Source organism: Rhinoderma darwinii, chromosome 10 (genome assembly GCF_050947455.1).
Source record: "Rhinoderma darwinii isolate aRhiDar2 chromosome 10, aRhiDar2.hap1, whole genome shotgun sequence".
Taxonomy (NCBI): Eukaryota; Metazoa; Chordata; class Amphibia; order Anura; family Rhinodermatidae; genus Rhinoderma; species Rhinoderma darwinii.
In genome coordinates this window covers 16,179,935-16,207,250 of record NC_134696.1, presented here as the reverse complement: position 1 = coordinate 16,207,250, position 27,316 = coordinate 16,179,935, and the positions used below count along the sequence as shown (strand labels likewise).

General features: G+C 41.6%; 1 protein-coding gene and 1 long non-coding RNA gene across 4 annotated transcripts in view; one reads left to right on the top strand and one right to left on the bottom strand.

The window, feature by feature from the left end:
- Positions 1 to 4,869, bottom strand: part of LOC142661805 (uncharacterized) — a 113,755-nt gene extending 108,886 nt beyond the window's left edge. Inside the window, exon 1 of the long non-coding RNA XR_012850822.1 lies at positions 4,214 to 4,869. This is a non-coding gene — a long non-coding RNA (uncharacterized LOC142661805). The remainder of the gene's footprint in view (positions 1 to 4,213) is intronic.
- The window catches only part of MMEL1 (membrane metalloendopeptidase like 1), a 125,555-nt gene that overhangs the window by 86,194 nt on the left and 12,045 nt on the right, over positions 1 to 27,316 (top strand). For all 3 annotated transcript variants that reach the window (XM_075839392.1, XM_075839393.1, XM_075839391.1), the window contains exons 3-15: positions 448 to 483; positions 739 to 900; positions 1,393 to 1,473; positions 4,916 to 5,011; positions 5,352 to 5,470; positions 7,677 to 7,742; positions 14,870 to 15,004; positions 15,090 to 15,179; positions 15,930 to 16,066; positions 18,253 to 18,346; positions 18,812 to 18,940; positions 21,155 to 21,253; positions 23,006 to 23,089. In XM_075839392.1, the coding sequence (XP_075695507.1) occupies positions 448 to 483; positions 739 to 900; positions 1,393 to 1,473; positions 4,916 to 5,011; positions 5,352 to 5,470; positions 7,677 to 7,742; positions 14,870 to 15,004; positions 15,090 to 15,179; positions 15,930 to 16,066; positions 18,253 to 18,346; positions 18,812 to 18,940; positions 21,155 to 21,253; positions 23,006 to 23,089 (1,328 nt within the window). The remainder of the gene's footprint in view (positions 1 to 447; positions 484 to 738; positions 901 to 1,392; positions 1,474 to 4,915; positions 5,012 to 5,351; positions 5,471 to 7,676; positions 7,743 to 14,869; positions 15,005 to 15,089; positions 15,180 to 15,929; positions 16,067 to 18,252; positions 18,347 to 18,811; positions 18,941 to 21,154; positions 21,254 to 23,005; positions 23,090 to 27,316) is intronic.

Below are 27,316 nucleotides of genomic sequence, written 5' to 3'. Positions count from 1 at the left end.
CAACACTTCCTGCTCCTCTGCTATATTATTAGTTACCAAAGGGACGCTGAAACTCAAATGAAGGAAGAGATTTAATTGGTTGCTATAAAGACGTGTCATAATATTAACATTGAGCTTCTATACCACAGAAGCAGGAAGTTTTGTCATGGGGGCACATCATTTTTCTCACAGGAAGCCTGGAACTTCACTCTTCCTCAATGCAGGTATAAAACCAACTGAAGGGTCTTTACTATAGATGTGTTTTTATCATTGTAGGCTTTGAGACCATGTGAAACCTGTGCTCTCCTTGTAGCGATCTTTTAATCTTCCCGGTACTGGATTGCTCAGTGTAATATGATCATGAGCCGCATGTTTGTGATTTGTTAGTCGTCGACTCTTCTCATGTGAGTTTTTCGGTCTACGAGGTTTGTAAAACTGAATTGAAGTATTTCTGCTTCTTTTATTCAGAGACCGTATGCACAACGACAGGATGTGTCACCGCAGGTACGTCTCCAAATTTGATCATTAACCCCTTCGTTGTGTAATAGAAAGTTTTTAATTACATTTCATCCTTTGAAAATTTGCTTATTTTGTAATACAGTTATTTAATGAAGCGGAGATGCAGCATAGATCTCCTTTGTTCTATGTACGACGCGATCACCTGGGGGTGGAAAACTCCATCGCGGTTCATGACTTGTACGTTTTATTGGTTTCGATTGAACATGTTAAAATTTTTGGGTATTTTTATTTATTTTTTAGCTGCGAGAATTATCCAGAACATGGACCCATCTATAGAACCTTGCACTGATTTCTACCAATATGCCTGTGGTGGTTGGTTAAATAAGCACGTAATACCAGAGACCAGCTCCCGCTATAGCATCTTTGATATTCTTCGGGATGAAATGGAAATTATATTGAAGGGTAAGAAAATTGGGGAGATTTATAGATAGCGTGGAAGGATGCAGAGGCAATCGCTAGTCACATTTCACTTGTTTATGCCACTTTGTGGCTGGCATACATACATATGCGCCATATTTTGAGCCAAATATTAGCAACAATCTTTTATAGTATATTTGTCACATTTTAAGAATCCTAAAATTGGGGCAAATAATCCATCAAACCAAAGTTGGTTTGTAAGTCATAAAGGTTAAGGGGTTCCCCCTTCTATACCAGGAGAAACATTACTTCTTGGGGAGAGTACCTCTTTAATATGGCGACATAGAGGCACCATATGGCGGCACATGTAGTGCCTACGGTTCTGTTGTGCGCCGTGTGGTGCCATACAGGTTCTGTGCCCGTCGCTCTGCGAACCTAGAAACACTGAGAATATTGAACTATGATATCAACGTCAGGTACCCTACAAGTATATTTGTAGAATTCCCAGAAATAACTTTAACCTTCTATGTTTTTAAGGTTTACTGGAAGATTCCGACCAAGACGACCGTGATGCCTTTAAAAAAGCCAAAATTTTGTATAAATCCTGCATGAATGAAAGTAAGTCATGTACATTTCTAAAAAAAAAATTGTGTATTGGTATCACAACAACACATGGTTATGGGAATATTGTATTTTCAGCAGCTTGTGAGATGCAATAATTCTAGGGATAACTCATTAACAACTGATATCTCCTGTACAAATTGACCATCATTATCGATCAGTTATTGTGAAGATAGCCCAGACATCTTATTGAGGTTAGCCATACTTGTTTTGTGGACAATTTTGTTACTATGTGACGGTTCATAGTGTATTGGTTGTAAAGGGGTTTCCCACTTTAAGCAGCCTCTTTTTCTTAGAAGAGTCCTCCCAAATTAAACTGATTACAAGGAGTTTTGCTGCTGGGACCCCCATTGATCAGTTGTGATCTGCGGAGGAACCTTTTAGCACGTTTTCAATTTTCCTGCAGTGCCACCACAGGTGAACTGAAGCATTACATGGTGCATATTAAAATCTAAGGGCTGTCATTGTAATGTACAGTATAAACAGGACAAGTACTCCAGACACTATCTGCTCCAGCTTATTGATGGAGGTCCTAAATGAGGGACTCCCTTCTATTAACGCATAATTCCTTAAATAGGGTACTTAAAAGTGGGTTTTCTCAACTAGATGACTCCATATGTTTGTTTGTATGTTCAGTAACCCATAGTAATCAATGATACAATTACTTTCATTGACTAATATGTACTAGATAAATGATACAACCCTATTAATAACTATGATGGTCCACTGACGTTAGCATATTTACCTGTACAGTAGCTTTCCATGCCCATTGAACAGAACAGTATTGCACTTTTTAGATATAAGTTTTGAGTTAATAGTAAAATTCCATATTTTATTCCGTTCTGGATTTTTTTAATCTTTAAATCCTTTGTATACACTATCCCTACCCTCCCCTTTCCACCAGTTCTGTGACCATTCACGGTCACCATTTCCTTATGTAGTCCAGAAACATTCATAACACGACTTTGCAAACAGAATGTTTTTGACATCATAGCTCAATTGCAGCTGGTTACATTAAAGTTGGCAACATTCCATCCATTGTAGATGGTAATACAACACAGATGGCGCATCAGGGTTCACTATACAGGTGCAGTCATTACTGATTTTAAATTACTAACAAAAAATAAGAAAAGATGGCATACTTTAAGTTAAAAAAAAGATATTACAGTATATGTTCATCATTTTACGGTTTATATATGGAAAGAATCTACATAAAACATTGAGTCACTTGGTAATAACATTACATTACTTGTCTTGTACTGATCCTGAGTTACATCCTGTATTATACTCCAGAGCTGAACTCACTATTCTGCTGGTGGAGTCACTGTGTACATACATTACATTACTTATCCTGTACTGATCCGGAGTTACATCCTGTATTATACTCCAGAGCTGCACTCACTATTCTGCTGGTGGAGTCACTGTGTACATGCATTACATTACTTATCCTGTACTGATCCTGAGTTACATCCTGTATTATATTCCAGAGCTGCACTCACTATTCTGCCGGTGGAGTCACTGTGTACATACATTACATTACTTGTCTTGTACTGATCCTGGGTTATAGCCGGTATTATATTCCAGAGCTGCACTCACTATTCTGCCGGTGGAGTCACTGTGTACATACATTACATTACTTGTCTTGTACTGATCCTGGGTTATAGCCGGTATTATACTCCAGAACTGCACTCACTATTCTGCCGGAGGAGTCACTGTGTACATACATTACATTACTTATCCTGTACTGAGCATGGGTTACATCCTGTATTATACTCCAGAGCTGCACTCACTATTCTGCTGGTGGAGTCACTGTGTACATACATTACTTATCCTGTACTGAGCATGGGTTACATCCTGTATTATACTCCAGAGCTGCACTCACCATTGTGTTGGTGGAGTCACTGTGTACATACATTACATTACTTATCCTGTGCTGATCCTGAGTTACATTGTGTATTTTACTCCAGAGCTGCACTCACTATTCTGCTGGTGGAGTCACTGTGTACATACATTACATTACTTATCCTGCACTGATCCTGAGTTACATCCTGTATTATACTCCAGAGCTGCATTCACTATTCTGCTGGTGAGGTCATTGTGTACATACATTACATTACTTATCCTGTACTGATCCTGAGTTACATCCTGTATTATACTCCAGAGCTGCACTCATTATTCTACTGGTGGAGTCACTGTGTACATATATTACATTACTTATCTTGTACTGAGTAACAGCCTGTGTTGTACTTCAAAGCAGCATTCATAATTCTGCTTGTTTTAATTGGAAACTCACAACAAGTTTGTCAACAAACACATCCGTAACAGCTTAGATGAGCTTCCATAATACAAGGGAACAGTTTATTTTATCTATACCAGATAACTATAGAGTGCCTGGTGTAAGGATGACACTTCCCAGAATGCACATCACCAGAACAAGCTCTGTGCAGATACTGAACCTGAAGGAGATGCCAGGCGATTTAAGCTCTGAAGTCTGTAGTATTGTGAAGGGAGATCTGGAGTATAATACAAGCTGTAACTCAGAATTAGAACTTGATACATAATATAGTCTATACGTGTTGTAATGGCCTGCATGCGTTTTAATTTTAAAATGTTACTCCAATGTGGAGGCGCCCACCCCAACCCCAAAGTCTCATCTATGTGGTCCCCTTGGGGGATTCACAAGTGTCTTTTTGCAGGCCGCTTCTGTAGCTAAGAATCTGTACGGGAAGTTACTCACTGCATGCGGACGCACGACTTCACGGTCATTCCTTATACAGGCTCCTGGTGGGCTATGACAACTGTCGCTTGGGACCTGTACGTACAGGCAGGCTGCAGGAAGACACCCGTGAATCACCGGATTGGTGGTGAGACTTTGGGCTGGGGCTGGAATGGGCATCTTCACTCCGGGCGGCAATAGCTACATTTTCAGTTTTTGTATCAGTTTGACTATTGTACAAGCTACAAAAACATTTTTTCCAAACTCCTCGGGTCAAAGAAGACAATGGAGAGTTGAGGTGGCAATTATGTATCCTTCTCAGGTTATCATGAAATTCCTTGATGTTTTGATGTGGTTCTTGACTAGACCCTTGTTAATGTGTCGGCAATGTTTTTGATTTGGCTGCTTCGACATTGTGTATGTGACTGGAGCCATATGGAACTTGTTACTTTGTGTCCTCTTGTACAATAAGTTTGCTGTGTACATGTTCAACGGCTATCTACGGTCTTCAACAAAAGAAAGTGTTCTAACATAACACAGAAGATCGTTTTCTCAGTTTATTTTGGGTCCTTTCCATCGATTTCCGGCCAATACTGATAATACGTTTGTACTTTTGGCCCTCCATTGCTTTTTTTTAATCTCCGATCTGAAATATCTTACAAAATATTGAGATTACGTCAAAGTATAATATTTCCATGCCGATAAGAGTGTTTTTACTTCCAGGTCTGATCGAACAGAGAGACTCATTACCTCTTTTAGAACTTTTGACTCTCGTTGGAGAGTGGCCAGTGGCTTATACAGATTGGAACTTGACCAAAGGTAACACTTAGCACGTCGCTCCTTCCAAACAACAACAATCTCATGCAAATACTATTCACCATAAGTGAAAGGGGATGGAGCCAAATTAAAGGGCAGGTCTTCAGGGACCGGACCAATGCTCCATAAGGGCTTCGAACCTCGTTAAATTAAAAACACAACATAGCTACCATATTTTGCTGCTGATATACTATTACATGCTATGAAATACACAACGTACAACAACATGCTGTTTAGGTGATCGTTTCAGCTAATGAATTGATTTTGATCCCCAAAAAGATTTAACGTTTTTTTTTTTTTTTTTTCTTTTTTTTTTTAACTATATCTTGATTTGTTTTGATAGAGTCCAGTTGGAGTTTAGAAGAAAAATTGTCCCTTTTGAACTACAGATTCAACAAAAGAGTCCTTCTTGACTTGTTCGTATGGAATGACGACCGGGAGTCGAGCAAGCACATCATTTATGTATGTAGACGAGATTTGATGTTGTATTATTCTCACTTCCTCTGCTAAAATGGTTTATCTAATGTTCAGCAAATAGCAAATTTCAGTAAAATTTCAATTGTCCAAAAACTATTAATCTGGGACTTCCTCTGGTCTGGTAAATACCAAAAAGTAAACATCCTGGGCCAACGAGACTGGACTATGTGCCGGCTGTTTACTGATGAGTCGAATACTTTTTTTTCGAATGGGTTCCATATTTTGATGGTCGAATGGATTCATAATCTTGCTATATATAGGATCAATGTTTATTCTTTATGGCACTTAGACCTCATACACATATCTGCATTACAGCTCCTTACCAGTTCTGTGTGATGCGGAGCCGTAATATGGTGGCAAACTTTTTCTATGGAGCTTCCCGTACCTCTGTGTGCCAATATATGTTTGCCCAGCAGTGTTTTTGTATATCGCACTGTATAGATAAAAATCATGCCTTGCTTCTTTGGATGCCATAAGGACGCTGAATTTCCCATGCAGAAGTCAATGGAGAGTGAAAAATCACTACCGTATATACATACTTTTCCAAAAATTTCCATACAGGTAAGGTTTTTGTTCCACTAAGATTTTGGCAAGGAAGACAGGCTTTTAAGCAGGACATTTTTTAGAACTTACTTGGCACCATAGGGAACTGCACAGAACTCCATACTGAGACATATGGGCAATAATATGGTACCAAACGGAGCAGTCCTTACAGAGAGATGATTGGTACCAACTTATCATACAGCCATGTGCATGAGGCCTAAGAGTTCATACCCACCAGTATATAGCCAGTCACCTTTCCCTGTCTGCCATCCACATATTCCAGCTGTATGCAAAAATCCCATTTTGTGATTCGTCCAAGTTTAACAACTGCAACTTTTTAACTATACATTTTGCATAGAATCTTGAAATATTAAGTAATTCACTGAGTAAGGAAGGAAGTTACAAAATACTAAAACCCTTTTTGAAGATTTTCTAATTTTCCATAAAGAATATGAGTTTTACCGACCCGTGATTTTCCATGCTGAGACCACCTTGTCCTAATTATCCTGTTGTGTAATATACAGGTTTATAGATTGTGGGTCCATAATACAGAATTCATCCCATATACATTAATGAGCTGTTACCCGGTCTGTGCATATCGACATCTGCTCCAGGTCAGGCTAATGGTGGAATGGGACTCTTAGGGCTAATATAATACTTTCCTGCTGCAATAGATAGCAGGGGACTTTTTAATCATTGTCACATGCAGAGAGAAAGATCTTTATAGCAAGTCTAAAACCAGACTGGAAAATACGTAAAATATACTTCGCGAATTATGCGATGTCCAAGAATATAATTTTTGAAGAGCAAATTCCACAAAAATAGTTTTGGGAATGTGATACTTGCTCTTGCATATAAAGCAGGGGTGTAGTAAGTAATCATGGGGCCCCATAGGAAATTTATTTTTTTTTTTTAAATGGGGCCCCATTGGCCCATGATCGACATCACCAAATGAGTTCAAGAGAGGTTATGGCCTTTACTGTGCCCTTTGTGACTCTCCCTAGTTTGCTTTCTCAGCACTCTGAGGGTACTTTTACAGTGGAGGTGAACCCATTTAGATGCCAGCCCCATAGATGCTGCTACCTTCTCCTCTGATCAAGGGCTTCCCATGGGAAGATGCAACCCAATGTATCCATAGAAAATTCATAGGATTACATCATGATAAAGATTTTGCTGTGACTTGTGACGACACAAAGGCAGTAAGAGCATTTCGAATGTGGCCAAAAAGGGGAAGAAAAGAAAAAAAGGTGAAAAACTCGAATTACAATGAAGTTGCATCATGATAATTGAGTCACAATATATACCAGGAAGCTCATAACACAAGACCATTTCTTGTTGGGCTCAAGGATTGTGATGAAAGGATCTTGCGGTCTTATAACTATTCTAGTTATTCAGATCCAAATGGGCTTATCTTCTGCTGGAGTTTTGAGGCCCGTATTGTATTAGGAGCCCATAACTGTGTCGAAGCCTGGGCCAACCGGAGGATCCTCTGGTGGGCCAGTCCAACCCTGGTAGATAAAAAATAAACGAACAAAATTTGACTCTAAACTCAGTAATAAGAGGATGAGTATGACTTCTTGGTATGATCCTCACTAATATATTATATACTAGTACCTATGTAATAATAACATTCTCTTTTTGTTTTCAGATCGACCAGCCCAGCCTTGGAATGCCTTCCCGAGATTATTATTTTAACAGTGGAAATTATCAGCGGGTATGTAAAAAATAAAAATGTATGAATCTATCCTTTTTTCGGTCCTGGAACGATGATGATGTTTAAAAATTAGAACATTTTGAAAGTTAGGTCCATATAATGGTTGCAACATCTGGACCTCACGTGGTTCTACTGACCCGAACTTAGATCAACATAGAACTCTATTACTTATTGTTGGGGTGTGGGTATTGTTGGGGTGTGGGTATTGTTGGGGTGTGGGTATTGTTGGGGTGTGGGTATTGTTGGGGTGTGGGTATTGCTGGGGTGTGGGTATTGTTGGGGTGTGGGTATTGTTGGGGTATGGGTATTGTTGGGGTGTGGGTATTGTTGGGGTGTGGGTATTGTTGGGGTGTGGGTATTGCTGGGGTATGGGTATTGTTGGGGTGTGGGTATTGCTGTGGTATGGGTATTGTTGGGGTGTGGGTATTGTTGCCGTCATAAACAGTCCTCGCTCAGGATTTGCCAAGCAATGCTCGTATTTATTTTGAGCAGATACAAAATAAAATAATAACAAACAGCAGGTACATTAGGGGTTAAATTGCAGCTGCCTTCATATCGCACAGCACCCCCAATCCTCAGCTCATATGCTCTGAACTGAACTGGTCCAACCCTCCTCTGGGTGCACTTAAATACACAATATTCTATTTCCCAGAATTCTACAGTCTTAAAGGGACACACACATTTGTGTTTAAATTTCAAACACATACAAATGATACATAAACCACATATTATACATATTCCATACTACCCGTCTCCTTTTAAAATGAACAGGAACTTACAATCTCTATACACATAACCAAATCATACAAAAGAAAGATACATATACTTTGTGTGGCTGCCGCTCTGCCTCACCTGGCGTTAATCAAGTGCCTCCTATATAAACCCAGCGCACGTCACATGCAGGTGAGGTGCAGGTAATGCTGGGTGTTATTGGGGAATGCTGAATCAGTTTGTCTGTAGAAATAATAGTGGACAGAGACAAAGGTTTGCTGGCCAGCAGGTGAGAGAGATATACAGACAAGCTAATTCACTATTCACCCCGCAACACTTCTCTTGTACTAATCCTTAGTTAAAGCCTGTATTATATTTCAGAACTGCGTTTACAATTCTGCAGGCTTCAGAGCTGAAATTTCCCAGCATTCCTTGCTTCCTCTGGAGATTTGTATACTGGGAAGTGTCCTCTTTATCCCAGGACCTTCCTATGTCCCATATACTGGCACAGACATATTAGTTATGCATTACATATGTTCTCTAAATGGTTTCTATTAAATATACTTGGACGTTCGGCAGATGTTTTCAGTAAACGTGTAACTCGGCAGTCCATTAACTGGTCTGGAATCCGCTTTCTACCGGGTCGAAAGCAGTTTAGAGTCTATAGTCAATGATAAATTGGAATTCTGCCATAGACACCATATTATTACATGTATATTCGACCTTTCATCATATTCATCTCATAGTAGAGAAAACTTCAGAGGCGGATAACCGCTGATTGCTAGGGACTTCCAACAGGGACCATTTGGTCTCGAAAGGACTCTTTTAATTATAGGTGTTTTCCCACCATCGCTGGCCTATTAACATACGGTAACTTGCGGGTTTATCGGGGTCTACCTCTAGGATGAAGGGGTTACAGTTCTAGTATAACTGTCTCCTGAGGTTATTTTTTCTGCATAGTGGTACTCCGGACCCAGCGCCGGGCAAGTACTACAACTAAACTTCATTCACAAGCTGTATAGTAGTTCCCTACACAATGCTGCGTCCATGTATAAAGAGTTGTAGGGGCAGCGGCCCTTTAGTGCTAGAGATTTGTGAAGGACCAAAAAGTTCAAGCCCCCACATCAGTAAATAATGACGATAAGCCATAAATGACTATAGGGGAAAACCGATACTTACAAAGTAATAATTTGCGTGACATCTGATAATTCAGCGCAGAACAGTCTGATAATAAAGCTATGTTCACACAGGGCGGCTACACTGCGTAAAAGCACACGGCGTGTCTGCCCTGGGAATTCTGGCCGAAAAAACGCTCCAAATTGAAAGTCCGCTGCGGAAAACTGCACGTATAAAAAAAACAAAAACACATACTTACCCTCTGACGTCCTGCAGACCGGCCTCCTGGGATGACATTTTATCCAATATGACCTGTACATGGGATGAGACGTTGACACTTCCGGGTAACGAGCGGGATCCCGATAGTTTAACCCTTTAAATGCCGCGGTCAATAGCGAACACGGCATTTAAATCACTAAAAACAGAGGGGCGACCCCTGTAACGTTCAAATGCCCCCCCCCCCGCCGTGGCGAAATCGGGGGGGGTGCCGTTGGTTGGCATGGCAGCCCGGGGGCCTGATCCGTCATTAGGAGAGACTTCATGGGAGACTGTCAGAATCACGATATACTGCAATACATTAGTAGCAAGCGATCCAACGATTGCTGGTTCAAGTCCCCTAGGGGGACAAGTAAAAACCTGTAAAATAAAGTTTTTTTAAATAAATAAAATAAAAAAAATTAAAACCTTTTCTTATTTTCCCTCAAGCACAATGTAAAAAAAATAAAGAACTAACAACTGGTATCGACGCGTCCGTAAAAGTCTGAACTATTACAATATATTATTATTTAGTCCGCACGGTGAACGCCGTAAAAAATAATAAATGTAAACCTCAGAATTGCTGTTTTGTGGTCACTTCATCTCCCACAAAAAATTAAATAAAAAAGTAATCAAAAAATCTCATGTACCCTAAATGGTACCAATATAAACTACAGCTCGCCCCGCAACACATAAGACCTCATACCGCTAAATTGACGGAAAAAAAAGTTCTGGCTCTCAGAATAAGGTGACAAAACTCAAATTTTATTTTTCACAGTTTTTCCCTTGTAAAAGTAGTAAAACATAAAAAAAACTATAACATATAACATATAAATTTGGTATAAAAAACGAAAGGGAAAAATGGTAGCGGCGGGAAGGGGTTTAAAAAAATGCACCACAGGTCAATTTCTGAGTATTTTTTCCGCTCCCCATTTACGCAACGTGTGGAGATTGTTGCCGATTTCTGAAATCTGCAGTATTTACGCTATGTGTGAATTTACCCTTAGAATAACTGCAAAACCAGGATGAATAAATTAGTGCAAAAAAAATGATGGAAAACTGATTTATTATGGGATTATTCTAGTTTAGGATTCAACCTGGTTTTGGTTGGCCTGTAGCCGGTCTACCCTTGAAAGTAGTGTTTATTGACTTCTCTCCTTCCATCCCGTAATCTGGAATGTTTGATAATCCGTTAACTATTAGGTCCTATGGATGCCAGAATGGAATGAATGTTACTGTATTGTCTTGTACTGTCTTCTTTTAGGTCTATCGACTGCTCCATTATTTTTTGTAGTTGTAGTATTATGGGTACGGTCAAGCCTTCGAGTCCTGGCGTCGATATGAATTCTCTCTCGTGTACAGATCATGTATTTGCTCAGTCCCCTGCCCTGGTGGTGCTTATATTTTACTCTCCTTCTCCTCAAAGACAGATAAATGCACTCCATGAACTTTCTTCTGAAGGAGATTATAAGCCATTATTAATATGAAACCCACATGTTCCCCGAGAGACTAGAGAACCTCAATGCAGATGGCATAAAGGTTAGACTGAAGCCCATTATAGAACTGGGTAATTCTACCCATGTGCCAGGTCCGGTTTTAATCTTCGGTCCTCACTTATAGGGGATACAGACTTTTCTTGTAGGGGCCCCTTTTAGCGTCACAGTTTAGTTTGATTGTAAGCATGTAGTAAGGGGAATCACAACATTCTGCGGATAATAACATCTTTACCCAGTGGGGCTTCCTGTCTGGCTCTATAAATTACTGACCGAGCAGAGCACGAACCCCTGCTGATAAAAGCCACATGTATTGTGTATAGCAGTAAAACTACTCCCGCAGCGGATTAACCTTTTTTTCTCTCAAGCGAAGAATTTTATTTTTTTTAATTATTTAGGTGTACTTTAGATAAATAATCATCAAAATGTTTTGCTGTGTTTATAACCGTTTTATTTTGTGTGATCTGGAGATTTAAATTAGTAGAAAATGCAACTTTTGATAAGATTTCCTCGATTGGGGCCATATGAGCAGCTGATATCAACTGGACATAGAATCCGTCTAGGGCTTGTCTGTTCCTGGGAGCACCCAACCCAGGACAAGTAGAAGATTGACCTTTATAAACAAGTAATGGGATGCCCAGTGTCCATGATGTCAGCAATGGGTCAATGTCCATTGAGTGTCTCGTTAGACAATATAACAACCGCATAGATCAGCAGATTCTCAAAAGCAAGATCCTCGAAATCAGCAAAAAGTGAGACATGATCTGCAAAAGAGTGGCCCATAATGGACAAATTATTTAATTTATGAGCTGAATAAAACTTCTCATACTTCTCTGACCTATAGACAATGTTCCCTATAAGGCCCCCCCCCCCCCCCCACTGATCTTTAAAGCCTGCGCACTATCAGTGCGGCAGGTGGAAGTTTCTCAATCTCCTCCCTCAGTCACCTTCATGGGGCGGCCACCCAATGAGAACTCCCAGAAGGTGAGAGGGGGAGGAGATAGCCCAGAGTATCAGAGACGGCATGAAGGCCGTCCGCTGACAAGTGAGGTCGGTGCCGCGAGTGGACCAATCCAGTCACCTGACATGAGGTCAGGTGACTGAACTGGTCCAGTCCTGTGCCATCACCGACCCCAGACAAAAGTGATCCGATCTTCGCCGCATGACCTCGTCTTCGTTTCAGGCAGAGCGGAGAGTTGTAGCGGTAAGCTTCTGCTCTGTTTGCACTAAGTACAAGGGAATTGGGGAGGCTGTGCGGCGCTACTTACAAGGGAATGGGGGGGCTGTGTGTGGCTATCTACAAGGGGGGGCTGTGTGTGGCTATCTACAAGGGGGGGCTGTGTGTGGCAGTATATACAAGGGGGTGCTGTGTGGCAGTATATGCAAGGGGGTCTGTGTGGCAGTATATGCAAGGGGTCTGTGTGGCAGTATATGCAAGGGGTCTGTGTGGCAGTATATGCAAGGGGTCTGTGTGGCAGTATATCCACGGGGGTCTGTGTGGCAGTATATGCAAGGGGGCTGTGTGGCAGTATATTCAAGGGGGCTGTGTGGCAGTATATCAGTATATACAGTGTCAACATGGGGTAGTATCTACATGGGGCTGTGTGGCGCTATCTACTGGGGGGTCTGTTTAGCGCTATCTACGGGGGTCTGTGTGGCAAGATCTACGGGGGGTATGTGTGGCGTGATCTACAGGGGGGTCTGTGTGGCACGATCTACGGGGGGTCTGTGTGGTGCTATCTACGAGGGGGACTGTGTGGCGCTATCTCCAGGGGGGGTCGTCTTTGTGGCGCTATCTACGGGGTGGGGTCTGTGTGGCGCTATCTACAGGGGGGACTGTGTGGCGCTATCTACAGGGGGTCTGTGTGGCGCTATCTACAGGGGGTCTGTGTGGCACTATCTACAAGGGGGTCTGTGTGGCGCTATCTACAGGGAGGATGCAGCGCTCTACAGGGGGCATGTGTGGCGCTATGTATAGGGGCAGTGGTGTAGTGGGGGATTATTTCATTGATGCCCATAATTGGTGTTTATAATGGTCTATTTTACTGCTGGACTAGTAATATTATAGTATTTAAAAAAGTAATTAACCCCTTCCCGACATTTGACGTATCCATATGCCAAAGTCGGGTAGGGGAAGTATGGAACAGTAAACCCGTACTGACCGCAGCATTTAAATCGTTAGAAAGGGGGCGACCCCCTCTAACAGCTCATCGCGCCCCCTCATCGCGGGGGGGGGGGCGATGGTTGCTATGGCTGCCTGGGGGGCCTAATGTAGACCCCCAGGTCCGCCATCTTGGTGCTCCTATTAAGCGCTGCCTCCAGCAGAGGTGCCTGTCAGAATCACGATATACTGCAAGCCCTCATAGGACTAGATCGACGGAAAAATAAAGGAGTTATGGCTTTTTGAAGGTGGGGAGGAAAAAACGAAAATTAAAATCAAAGTTGTTTACAACAGGAAGGGGTTAAAACTAATTTAACATAAGTTTTCTTATTCTCTTATTTTGTCGCTATATTAGGGCCTGTTCACATCAGCGTTGGCTTTCCGTTCCGGGGTTCCGTCTGAGGTTTCCGTCAGGTGAACCCCGCAACGGAAAGTGAAACTGAAACCACAGCTTCCATTTCCATCACCATTGATATCAATGGTGATGGAAACATTGCTAATGGTTTCCGTTCGTCACCATTCTGGCAAGTTTCCGGTTTTCCGACAGAATCAATAGCGCAGTCGACTCCGCTATTGATTGCATCATTAAAACGGAAACCTGACGGAATGGTGACAAACGGAAACCATTAGCAATGTTTCCGTCACCATTGATCTCAATGGTGACGGAAACGGAAGCTGTGGTTTCAGTTTCACTTTTCGTTGCAGAGTTCACCCGATGGAAACCTCCGACAGAACGCCGGAACGGAAAGCCAACGCTGATGTGAACAGGTCCTTAGCGTTTACTGGGGGTATTACTTTTGGTCATCAGATCGCCCACCATTGATGGAGACCTGCTCTGCTCCCTAACTGCTCTGCTCAGGAGCTGCCAAGACTTAGAGGGAACATTGTCTATAGACCTTAAAGTGATACTGATTTGGTGATTAACTTTCTAGAAAATTAATTTCGACTTTTTTTGCGAGCAATTATGAGTATATGGACAATTCAGACCAGCTGCCCATGTATCCTGAATATGACCCTTTGATGGAGTGCCATTGTGTGGTGTTATATGATCATCCGAGCCCCTATCTTCCAAGTGATGATAGGACATGTAGATCCACCACACTGCTCTAACACTAGACGTTGCATCCAATAAAGGCTATGTACACCTTTGAAGCTAAATCTATTTAACTTTTTAATAAATCAATGTTTTAAGTCATTTTTAACAACTTTTCCATTGACTTCTATTTTATTTATTTTTTAAAAATCACTTTTTAGGCTACAGCTTCTATGATACAGTTCAAAGCCGATTCCGTCAGGTCAACTGAACTGACGGCTTGGCTAAAAGCTGGTCAGAGACACGCAGGATCCAGCTAATAACGATCCCATCTAAGTTGACCTCTGTTTCTCCACAGATTCGAGAAGCCTACCTCCAGTTTATGATCACCGTTGCTAGAATGGTACGAGAAGACAAGAACCTCACAAAAGATGACAATTACGTCCAGGAAGAAATGGCTCGTGTGATGGATTTAGAGTCCGATATCGCAAAGGTGAAGATTATTCACCCACTGATCATTTAGTAAAGGTTTTTTGCTACGGTTTCCTAGAAATATCACAGTCCTTTTTGTCTTTTAGGCAACGGCACCATCTGAAGAACGGAATGATGTCACCTTGTTATACAACAAAATGACCCTCACCGAATTCCAGCAGAAGTTTGCAATAGATGTAAATTTTAGTTCATGACAATCCACCATAGCGACAAGTCCTGACTGACAATTGTGACGTTCAGTTCTCCAGTTAACATGCTTGTACTGCTCGATAGACTAAACATGTTGATTTTATGGAGCCGGGAGAAATGAAGAACTGCCAGACACACCTGACACCGCTTATCTTGAGGGGAGCAATAAGAATTGGACAAAAAAAAGTCCAAACCATCCTGTCAAATTTTTCCCCATCGTAAGTCAATGGGTGATGGTTTCCAATAACAGCACGACTCTTTACAGGTTGTGTGTGGTATTGCAGCTCAGCCCCATTCGCTTAAATGCTGCAATACCAGACACAGCCTATGAACAAGAGTGGCGCTGTTTCTGGTGGGGAAAAAAACCAGATGCTTTTTTCTCATCTTAGACAATCCTTTTAAAGAATATCCCTACCAATAATCTAAAAATCATCAGTGAATATAAGTTTTTGACTCGGAATGAGCACCAATACCTCTACCATCAGGGTTGTTACCCAACATTCCTAGACTCTTCAACCGCATCCTCACCCCTGAACAGGATGAACATGTCTGATAGTCAGGAGTCTGGGAAACGTGTGTGACTACCTCTGTGGGAGCTGTAATGGTGGCCATATTGGTTGTCACCCAGCTGTCTAGAAAGTTCATGGAATAATTTGGGTTTGTTTTTTGCGGAGAGTTCTTTATTATACTCCTATAATGACACAAGTAATTACTGTTACAAAACCTGCATTTTTCAGGATTTTAATTGGACCAATTTCATCCAAGAAGTAATGGCTTCTGTCAACATTCAACTTCATCCTGAAGAGGAAGTTGTGGTCTATGGGGTTCCTTATCTCCATCAGCTTAGAACGATTATCTCCAATTATTCAGCAAGGTAATTACTTAAAATATATAGTTTTCAAGTATTTATGTTGAGACATTATTAAGCTCACCCACTCATCGTGTTGTATGTGAACCCATTGTAAATCATTAGGGGTCTTCTAATGAGCAAGCAATGTTCTCAAGGCATTTGATGGTTGACTGCAAAATAGTGTATACTGTATGTACTTGTATATAAGTAGACTGTTTTGTATCAGTTTGTTTCCATTGCGTGCTTTAGTGGACTGTATGATACTAATGGACTTTAAATTACCTAAATAGAGATGTTGGAACTATCCCAGACTTGAGACTTAAGCCTTAAAAAAGACATTGCAGGGAAAGAGCTCAATGAGCTTTGCTAAATAATAAGTATAAGGCTGTAATATAGATATATGTTGCATCTAACATTAAAAAAAATTAAGCAACTTTGCAAATAATATTGGTTAAAAAACTTTTTCCGTTTTGTGTATACAGTTTATACAGACCTATGTGTCTCCATGGTTACAGACTACAAACAAAACTCTGTAGTCTGGTACTGTATTCATGTGTTTCTCTCTTCCATCTGCGTCTACTTCTACTGTAACACAATAACAGGATCAGACTACACACAGGGTTTGTTGTAGTCTGTAACCATGGAGACACATTCTGTATAGGAATGGTGGGGGAATTTTAATCAAGGGTGTTTGCTAAATTTTGAGATGTATTGGAATAATAAAGAATAATTTATTGTAAAAGTATACACATCGTTTAAAGGCTATGAGGACTTTTGATACAGTGGCATTATGCAGCTTCTACGTATAGTGGATACGTAGAAGCTGCAGAGCTAAAACAAATTATTTTTTAAATAAAATTCTAGTCAAAAACATAAACATTATATTAAAAAGGCAGCTGGAGAGACTCAGTTTGGAGATCCATTCCCTAGATAGTGTCTGCAGAGATGTTAATTGAAGTTCCTTGGACCCAATGCAAGTTCTTCATCAGGGCCTCCAACTACCATGTTCCAGTTATAATAGTGGTATCTTCCTATGTAGCAGAGAGACATTGCGGAGTCATTTTTTACTCTACCTACAACAGTATATGACTTTCAAATGGCCAAATGGATGAGAAAAAAATCAACTTGCTTAATTCACGTTGCCTTTTGTGCTTTTTAATGGTTGTTTATATCAAAATGTCGGCCTATAGTCATCCAAAACCTGACTAAATCGATAGTCCTATCCTACAAAAATTTTGCATCTATGGCCAAGTTGAGTGAATTTAGATTTGATCACCCTATTCCAAGGCTTTACATTGGGTAACTCCGGATTAATAAGAAATACTAACTAAAATAAATTCTAACGCCCCCCTCACTACCACCATTGCCACTACCCCCACTACAATCTGTTCTGATGGTTTCTCAATTCCATTTAGCTTATGGGCCTGTAATGAAAGAATTTTCCTAGCATTAGCTGTCCGGGGATGATCCACGGTTCATTTACAGTTTCCAAAGACAAATTTATTATTTTTGCTCCACACGAAGATCACGGCTTTATTTTTCTCCACTGCAACCAATTATCTTCCAGATAACATTTCTTCTAATCCATCGTCCCATCAGTTCTCTGTGTTTAATGGACTGATGGCTTATTACATATATATTGTCATAGAGCCCCCTTTGTAAGTTAAGCCTCTACCAGGGGGTCCTCACATCCTCAGATATAAAGTGTATTGTTTAGGCCCCGCCCATGCTTATCTTCAGAGGCCACATACTATAAACAAGTTCTAAAATCATATTCTACAAATCCTGTAAATTAAACTAAATTTTAGAAAAATAATTACATTTTATTATCCGAAAATAAAAATTGAGTGGAAATAATTCAATACTACAGGTCAAAGAAATTGCATATGGTAGAAAAGAAGCATAAAACCAGGGCCAGGTACATCATAGGCGTGAATGTAACTATCAGCAGAGCCTCATTTTTCGTTTTTTTCAACCAAAATGGAATTATTATATTTTATGTGATGTCACTTGAGCTTGGCTGAGAAAGGATTAAGAAACTCAAGTTATGGGAGCATTTCTGTGTGAATTGTGTCAAGCAGACATTGTACCTTACATTGTAGTATCCAGGCCAAGAGGTATATAGAATGTATATAGAATGTATTTTCTTTTCTCACAATGCCTGGGGGTTAATATTTTACCTAGTACCCACTTTTCTTCATTACCTCCAGCACTTTGCAGAATTATCTAGTTTGGCGACTGGTAATTGACCGGGTTAGCAGTCTGAGTAGACGCTACAAAGACGCAAGGGCCAACTACAGAAAGGTAAGTTACATGGGAAAAGATATTAACCGCATCTTTCAATCTTCGGGTTCTAAGAAGATGCTTCATTTGAAACAGATTATGCATTTTAGGTCTTACTGAGCCCCTTCATCAGGTTAATTGAGGGATCAGTGTGACCCAAAACGCGTAGGCTTTTTTGAATGACATATATATGCTATGGCCAGTTCCATTGGAGTTTAAGTATGTTAGTTAGAGTGTGGATGGAACCCAAAGAACCCCATGTGAACATTGGGAGCACCTATAACTTCATGTAGATGTTGCCCCTGGTCAGATACCAACCCATGCCTCCAGGTTTACATGGCAACAGTGCTAAATACTGAGCCACCATGCCACCATTGATAGTTCTGTGCCGTATTCCTTGTATAAGGGCATGGAAAGATGAATCATGGTGGTAAATCAGGTTCGTCCACTATACATAATAGTAAACTCGTCTTATCCTCTGTCTAGGCTCTATATGGGACCACATTGGAAGAGGCTCGATGGAGGGAGTGTGTCAGCTATGTCAACAGCAACATGGAGAATGCTGTCGGAGCCATGTATGTCAAGAAAACATTTGCTGGTGAGAGCAAGAGGATGGTATGTAACGTTCACACTAGCATGCTATCCATCTATGTATAGTATACACTTCAAAAATATCATTACTGAATGAAAATAAGGTCAAAAAGTTTCCTGCACTGTTTCTAGGAGACATTTTGAAAGTCTTGAGTTCATGATCGATTTCCATGAATTTCCTATTTTCTCTGGCAGGAGAAGTTCTAAGTGCCACCTCTGACCAACTTCACCCCTTGCATGAAGAGATTCATGTTGCTTATTTTTATATTTTCCTTCTAAGATTATAATAATAATAATAATCATCAACATCATAAGTATCTAGTAGGGAATTGCTTATGAGTGGACAAAAAAGTCCATTGTTGAAGGGGTTGTCCTCTTTGGAAAATGCCTTTTTGTTAGCGATCAACTGTAATCTGTGGGGGAACCTGATAGCAAGTGTTCAATTCCCCTGCAGCGCCACCACAGGGGAAATTAATTTTTACATGAAATCCATAACCTGTAATGCACAGGGTCCTCCAGAGCAAGAAATGCTTTTTGTAGCCGCTCTACACTCTATCCATAAAAGCATATCCTCTAATATCCTCCAAATACCCAGAGACTATCCAACTGACACAGGTGCAGGACTTGTTACTGTGTATCCAAGCTTACAAGTCATGCACCCGTGTCTTTAAAGATGATCAGATCTTGAAAATGGAGAGGAGCTGAAACATATCGTATATTAGAAAGTTTTAGGACTTTTCATTCATTCACATTAAACTGGCAAACCCCATGAAATGGTGACTAGATGACAAAGTAAATCTTGGCCCTTTCACACAATCTTCCCTTCTACTTCTATAATTTTTTTATACTGCTTTTAAGATTTCGTCCAGTCAGAAAATAACATTGTGACGAACCGAAAAATGTTACTTGAATGTTTTTGTTGTTTCGCGAGTTGTTGTTGTGATAATGATCTTGTTCTATCATTGGCTCGGCGTGTTCTATTTTTATTCCTGTTTTTGCTATATTTGAACTCTGGGATATTGCAAGAATATTTGGCCTGTATACTGGGTATTTCAGGAATTCGACTTGCCTCCTGGTGCCAGCTGTATAACAATACAAGATATAATTGCACAAGAACAGAAGTCACATATGTGCTGAAGATGGGTGACACATGAAACAACATTGCTATAGCTTAGTGTTGTAAAATGTATAATATTATACTAATTCCACATCAGTTAGGCTGCTGGAACCACAGAAATCCACTACTACACCTTATAGGATTAGCTTCCATTCATGCCAAATAATGTACCAATGTTTTTGGGAGGAAATCAATGAACATTTTCCTGGTTTGTATTGCAGTAATTTAATAATTCCAAACATATCAGTTGCATAAGAGGTACTAAGCATATAATTTGCCATGGTTCCACTGTTCCACCAAAGGGGTTTATGGTTTTAAAAAAAAACTCTTATGTGGGGTTACAAAGGGATCTGGTTGTAGTTTAAAAACTCCTAGGTGGGGTAAGAAAACTCCTCGGTGGGCTAAGGAACGCTTAGATGGGGTTAGGAAATTCCTGTGTGCGATAAGGAAACTCCTGTGAAAAATCGGAAGCAGAACGCCTCCAAACATCTGCCGATTGATTTCAATGGCAAAAACGGCGTTCTGTTCCGACGGGCCATTTTTTTTACACGCCCATTTTGAAAAATGGCCGAGTAAAAAAACGGCCGCGAAAAAGAAGTGCAGGTCACTTCTTGAGACGTTTTTTGAGCCGTTTTTCATAGACTCTATAGAAAACAGATCCAAAAATAGGCGTAAAAAATGCAGCGAAAATCGCGAGTGCCTTAAAAAACGTCAAACTCAGGAGCTGTTTTCTCTTGAAAACAGCTCAGTATTTTTAGACGTTTTTTATTTTGTGTGTGCACATACCCTAACACTTCAAACTCTCCCACCACCTAAACCAACCTAAAAGTCCACCTCTTATGTAACGCTCCATGTAAAACTAGAAGTCCAAGGGCGTAGCTGGATACAAATCCCCGGCTAAAATGGTCGGAACTTGGATGACGTCTCGAAGACGGGGAAACAAAAATGCACAGCGTAGAAGGACGTCTCAAGGATTCTTTTAGCGGGGTGCATAGTGTAGCGTATCTCATATATACAGCGCTCCGGACTTAAAGCAGCTTTAAAATAAATACTAATATATAGTTATTTATCTGGACATATTTGGATATGCATTTTATATCACTCTTCTTCAAATGTTGTAGATCAGCGACCTCATAAATAAAGTCCGTGAAGTCTTTATTGAGACTTTGGATGAATTACAGTGGATGGATGGGACATCAAAAGAGAAAGCACGACAAAAGGTCAGTCAGCATCCGCAAACGGATCACACGTAGTGCAGAAGGCTTTACCCTACCTTCGAAAACGAAGTCTACATGGTCAATGTGCATGAGCACAGAAGTCTTCTAAGACTCTATGAAGACATCTGTTCTTTTCCGTCAGGTTTCTGTTGGTCTTTGATGGCCTATTCTTCTCAGTATAAAAACAAAAACCTGATGGACCAATTATAAGTCAGTGGTGGGAAAAACGGATTATAACAGATCATGACGAATCATAATGGATCCATCATATCAGTTAACGCCCTTGTAACAATGGTCGCTCTGATGCCAATGTGAACGGAACTTAATAGGTCTTATCTTTACGATACCATAACAGCCACTAGGGGAGCTGACTGCATACTGTTTTATTATTGAGTCCAAAGTATAGCCAGTATGCAGTAAGCTCCTAAGCTCCCCCTAGTGGTGGCTGCAGGCGGCCAGAATTGTATCATGTAACCTAAGACTATGTAGGAAGTTCCACAAAGATTATCGTGGCCCCATAGTTTCCCAGAACCAATTGTCCAAGAGATTGGTCATGACTGGCCAAAGAAGCTTACTTCTAGTTTGGTTCAATGACCTGGGAACCTACTTGAGTGGTTCTAAGATGACCACGCACCACATAGACCACTAATGGTGATCCTCTCAGTGCCCATATAACTAGGTCTGATTATTATCTTGTTTATTATAAAGTTCTGGGTCTTATAAAACAGAACCTGATGCTCTTGTAGTCAGAATCGAAGAGGTTCTGAAGAGGTCCTCAGTGCAGAATACCCACATGTAAATAATGAGACCTACGGGGACTAGTGCAGCCTATACAGCAGAATGGGTGTTTGTTGGTTTAAGAAATTATCTTATATAAACTAATTTCTAACACTTGATTAGAGGATTCATCAAGTCCCGAATCAAGAATTCCAATGTTTAATAAGTGAGACAGTGATGGATGAACACATTATGTTCTCCTCGTGTGTGGTCTCCTCCTGGCTCGCACTGTTTCAGCTTCAAGACAGGTCCTGCTATGGAAATTCTCGTAAAATTACAATATCAAAACAAGAAAAGAAAAACAAGAACATTTACATTCCTCAAATAATGATGTTTCTTGGGGAATGTCAATATTCAACACCTCTAAATGGACCTTAAAGTGAATGTCCACCTTTTAACACCATGCTGATTACATTCGTAATACTTTATTGCCATTGGAGCTCCATTTTTCTGATTTAAAGATCAAAATCAATTGCATAAACATAGGTTACATGATACAATTCTGGCTGCCTGCAACCACCACTAGGGAAGCTGACTGCATACTGCTTTATTATTGAGTCCAAAGTATAGCCAGTATGCAGTAAGCTCCTAAGCTCCCCCTAGTGGTGGCTGCAGGCGGCCAGAATTGTATCATGTAACCTATGACTATCTAGTTGTTTTGGAGAAGAAAAAATAACTATTCTTCACAAGCAGAATACAGGTGACAATTTTGGCAGCTTATATTCTGTAAATATAAAACTGAAACAAGCTATAATGCCAAACTCATCCCAAATTTCACTACCATGTATAGCGAATTTATCAGATTTTTTTAAAGAATTATTATTGCAATAGGGATTTTTGCAGATGTAAGGCTTGCACTGTGTACATAGTAGATGTCTATGAATGAGCAATAGAAGAAATGAGTAGTGGGAACTAATGGGTTCAGTACCACTGTATGAATCATATCCTCACAATGTTATTGCATTGAATATTTTATAGGCACTGTCAATTAAAGAGCAAATTGGTTATCCAGACTATATTCTGGAAGATCAAAACGATAAATTGGACCAGGAGTCGGCATCAGTAAGTACCTTATGAGTTATTTACTGGGATCGTTCTGCTTACTCTTCTGAAGTTGTAGAGTTGTATGAGACGCAACAATGGAGGTACACTGTGGAGGTACACTGTTAGACTAGGTAATGGAGAGAAGGTATTGCTAGCATACATGTGCCCTTCTTATAAAGTGGATCCTTATGTGTGATCAAGGGATGTTTTACAATTGTCATGCTATGCTGGTACCGGAAGAAGGGAGAGGCTAGAGAGACAGCTGCCTACGGCACAGCGGTTTCCCAGGACAAGGAATCGGACATTACAATTTCTTCCTATAGTTATCAGCAAGAGCACTCTCAAAGAGCTTCTTCCAATCACATAAAAGAAAGCGGCTATGATTGTAGAACTGCTCCCCCTATTGATGGAGGACTGAGTGACTGTGAAGGTCAGCCTCTCTACCTGTACTGATCTCAGGGCTACAATAAGTACAAGAATGGAAACATTGGAAAGCAGGTTCAGGGGCACAATACCAATGGACACTGGGTCAATGAACACCAAGAAAATTGCCCTATTGGGGGTAAATTTTACCAGTTGTGCATTGGGTGTCAACGAAATTGCCGAGCCACTTAATTTTGCACATTTTAGGAAGGACTGTAAGGGTATGTGCACACACACTAATTACGTCCGTAATTGACGGACGTATTTCGGCCGCAAGTACCGGACCGAACACACTGCAGGGAGCCGGGCTCCTAGCATCATACTTATGTACGATGCTAGGAGTCCCTGCCTCGCTGCAGGACAACTGTCCCGTACTGTAATCATGTTTTCAGTACGGGACAGTAGTTCCACGGGGAGGCAGGGACTCCTAGAGTCGTACATAAGTATGATGCTAGGAGCCCGGCTCCCTGCAGTGTGTTCGGTCCGGTACTTGCGGCCGAAATACGTCCGTCAATTACGGACATAATTAGTGTGTGTGCACATACCCTAAGTGAAACAAACAAGGGTGGGAGCAGTTCCCAAGACACGGAATTGTGTTCCCACCTTAAAATGAATTTGAAGGACATGTACAGTGGATGTAAAAAGTCTACACGTCCCTGTTAAAATGCCATGTTTTTGTCATGTCAAAAAATCAGTCCAAGATGAATCATTTCAGAACTTTTTCCACCTTTAATGTGACCCATAATCTGTACAATTGTATTGAAAAACAAACTGAAATCATTCAGAGGGGAAAAAATAAAAATAACAAAACTACAATCATGTGGTTGCATAAGTGTGAACACCCCATTATAATTGGGGATGTGGTTGTGTTCAGAATTAGCCAATCACATTTAAATTCATGTTAAATAGTAGTCAGTACACAGCTGCCATTATTTAAGTGATTCTGAGTAACCCCATATAAAGTTCAGCTGTTCTATTATGATTTTCCTGACTTTTTGGACATAATTCAAAAAGGTATGTTTGGCGCAAAACCAACACTGCACATCACCAAATGAACACCATACCCACAGTGAAGCATGGTGTAGGCGGCATTGTGGAGCACGGTGGGGGCGGCATTGTGGATCACGGCGGGGGCGGCATTGTGGATCACGGCGGGGGCGGCATTGTGGATCACGGCGGGGGCGGCATTGTGGATCACGGCGGGGGTGGCATTATGGAGCACGGTGGAGGCAGCATTATGGAGCACGGTGGAGGCAGCATTATGGAGCACGGTGGAGGCAGCATTATGAAGTACGGTGGAGGCAGCATTATGAAGTACGGTGGAGGCAGCATTATGGAGCACGGTGGAGGCCGCATTATGGAGCACGGTGGAGGCCGCATTATGAAGCACAGTTGAGGCAGAATTATGAAGCACGGTGGAGGCAGCATTATGAAGCATGGTGGAGGCAGCATTATAGAGCATGGTGGAGGCAGCATTATGGAGCACGGTGGAGGCAGCATTATGAAGCATGGTGGAGGCAGCATTATGAAGCATGGTGGAGGCAGCATTATGAAGCACGGTGGAGGCAGCATTATGAAGCACGGTGGAGGCAGCATTATGGAGCACGGTGGAGGCAGCATTATGGAGCACGGTGGAGGCAGACTTATGGAGCACGGTGGAGGCAGCATTATGGAGCACGGTGGAGGCAGCATTATGGAGCACGGTGGAGGCAGCATTATGGAGCACGGTGGAGGCAGCATTATGGAGCACGGTGGAGGCAGCATTATGGAGCACGGTGGAGGCAGCATTATGGAGCACGGTGGAGGCAGCATTATGGAGCACGGTGGAGGCAGCATTATGGAGCACAGTGGAGGCAGCATTATGAAGCACTGTGGAGGCAGCATTATGGAGCACGGTGGAGGCAGCATTATGGAGCACAGTGGAGGCAGCATTATGGAGCACAGTGGAGGCAGCATTATGGAGCACTGTGGAGGCAGCATTATGGAGCACGGTGGAGGCAGCATTATGGAGCACGGTGGAGGCAGCATTATGGAGCACGGTGGAGGCAGCATTATGGAGCACGGTGGAGGCAGCATTATGGAGCACGGTGGAGGCAGCATTATGGAGCACTGTGGAGGCAGCATTATGGAGCACGGTGGAGGCAGCATTATGCTTTGAGGCTGTTTTTCTACAGCTGGAACTGGAGCTTTAGTCAAGGTGGAGGGAATTATGAACTGTTCCAAATATCAGTCAATATTGGCACAAAACCTGCAGGACTCTGCTAAAAAGCTGAAGATGAAGAGGAATTTCACCTTTCAGCACGACATCGACCCAAAAGCAGAACCTCCAAATCAACAAAAGAACGGCTTCACCAGAAGAAGATCAAAGTTTTGGAATGGCCCAGCTAGAACCCAGACCTGAATCCCGTTAAAAATCTGTGGGGTGACCTGAAGAGGCCAGTATACAGGAGATGCCCTCACAATCTGACAGATTTGGAGAGCTTTTTCAACGAAGAATGGGCAATAATTGCCAAGTCAAGATGTGCCATGCTGATAGACTTCTACCCAAAAAAAACTGAATGCTGTCATAAAGTCAAAGGGTAATCCAACAAAGTATTAGTTTAAGGGTATGTGCACACACACTAATTACGTCCGTAATTGACGGACGTATTTCGGCCGCAAGTCCCGGACAGAACACAGTGCAGGGAGCCGGGCTCCTAGCATCATACTTATGTACGATGCTAGGAGTCCCTGCCTCGCTGCAAGACAACTGTCTCGTACTGAAAACATGATTACAGTACGGGACAGTTGTCCTGCAGCGTGGCAGGGACTCCTAGCATCGTACATAACTATGATGCTAGGAGCCCGGCTCCCTGCACTGTGTTCGGTCCGGGACTTGCGGCCGAAATACGTCCGTCAATTACGGACGTAATTAGTGTGTGTGCACATACCCTAAGGGTGTGCAGATTTATGCAACCACGTTATTTTTGTTTTTTATTTTTATTTTTCCACCCTAAAAAGATTTCAGTTTGTTTTTCAATACAATTGTACAGATTATGGGTGACATTAAAGGTGGAAAAAGTTCTGAAATGATTAATCTTGGACTGATTTTGGAACATGACAAAAAACCTGGCATTTTAACAGGGGTGTGTAGACTTTTTATATCCACTGTAGATTGCATTGAAAAAGCAGCATTTAGTGTCAGTTCACACGTTGTGTAAATACTGCGGTTCTACTGCAACAGAATTAGTTGCGGAAAATCTGTGGCAAGTACAGTAGCAGCAAAGTGGATGAGATAAAACAAATCTCATCCACACGCGTAAATACTGAGCGGAAAAAACTCTCAAATTGACCTGCGGTGCAGAATTTTATTCCGCAGCATGTTGCGTAAATGCTGCTTATTGGTTGAATTCAATGGGGTGGTAAATCCCGCAGCAAATAGCAGTTGTTGCGTTTTTTGTGGCGGGTTTGCAGCGATTGCACCGCAAAAAACGCAACTCAGAAAAAAAGAAATCATACTTACCCAGAAGTCTGTGTTCCTCCCTCCAGCGTGGCCTCCTGGGATGACGATTCATCCCATGTGACTGCTGCAGCCAATCACAGGCTGCAGCGGTCTCCTGCGATGAAACATCATCCCAGGAGGCTAAGTGCTGCAGTTTTCGGCAGCGGACATTCTGGGCGAAAAACTGCACCACAGTTTGGTGCACTTTTTCCCTGTGGCGCACAGGACGGATACGCCGCTTGCTTTTACGCAGCATATCTGCCCCGTATGAACTCGGCCTAAAGGGAATTCCACCCGGGAATAACTTACACACGGTGGAGGGTGATTTACCAAGCTATATG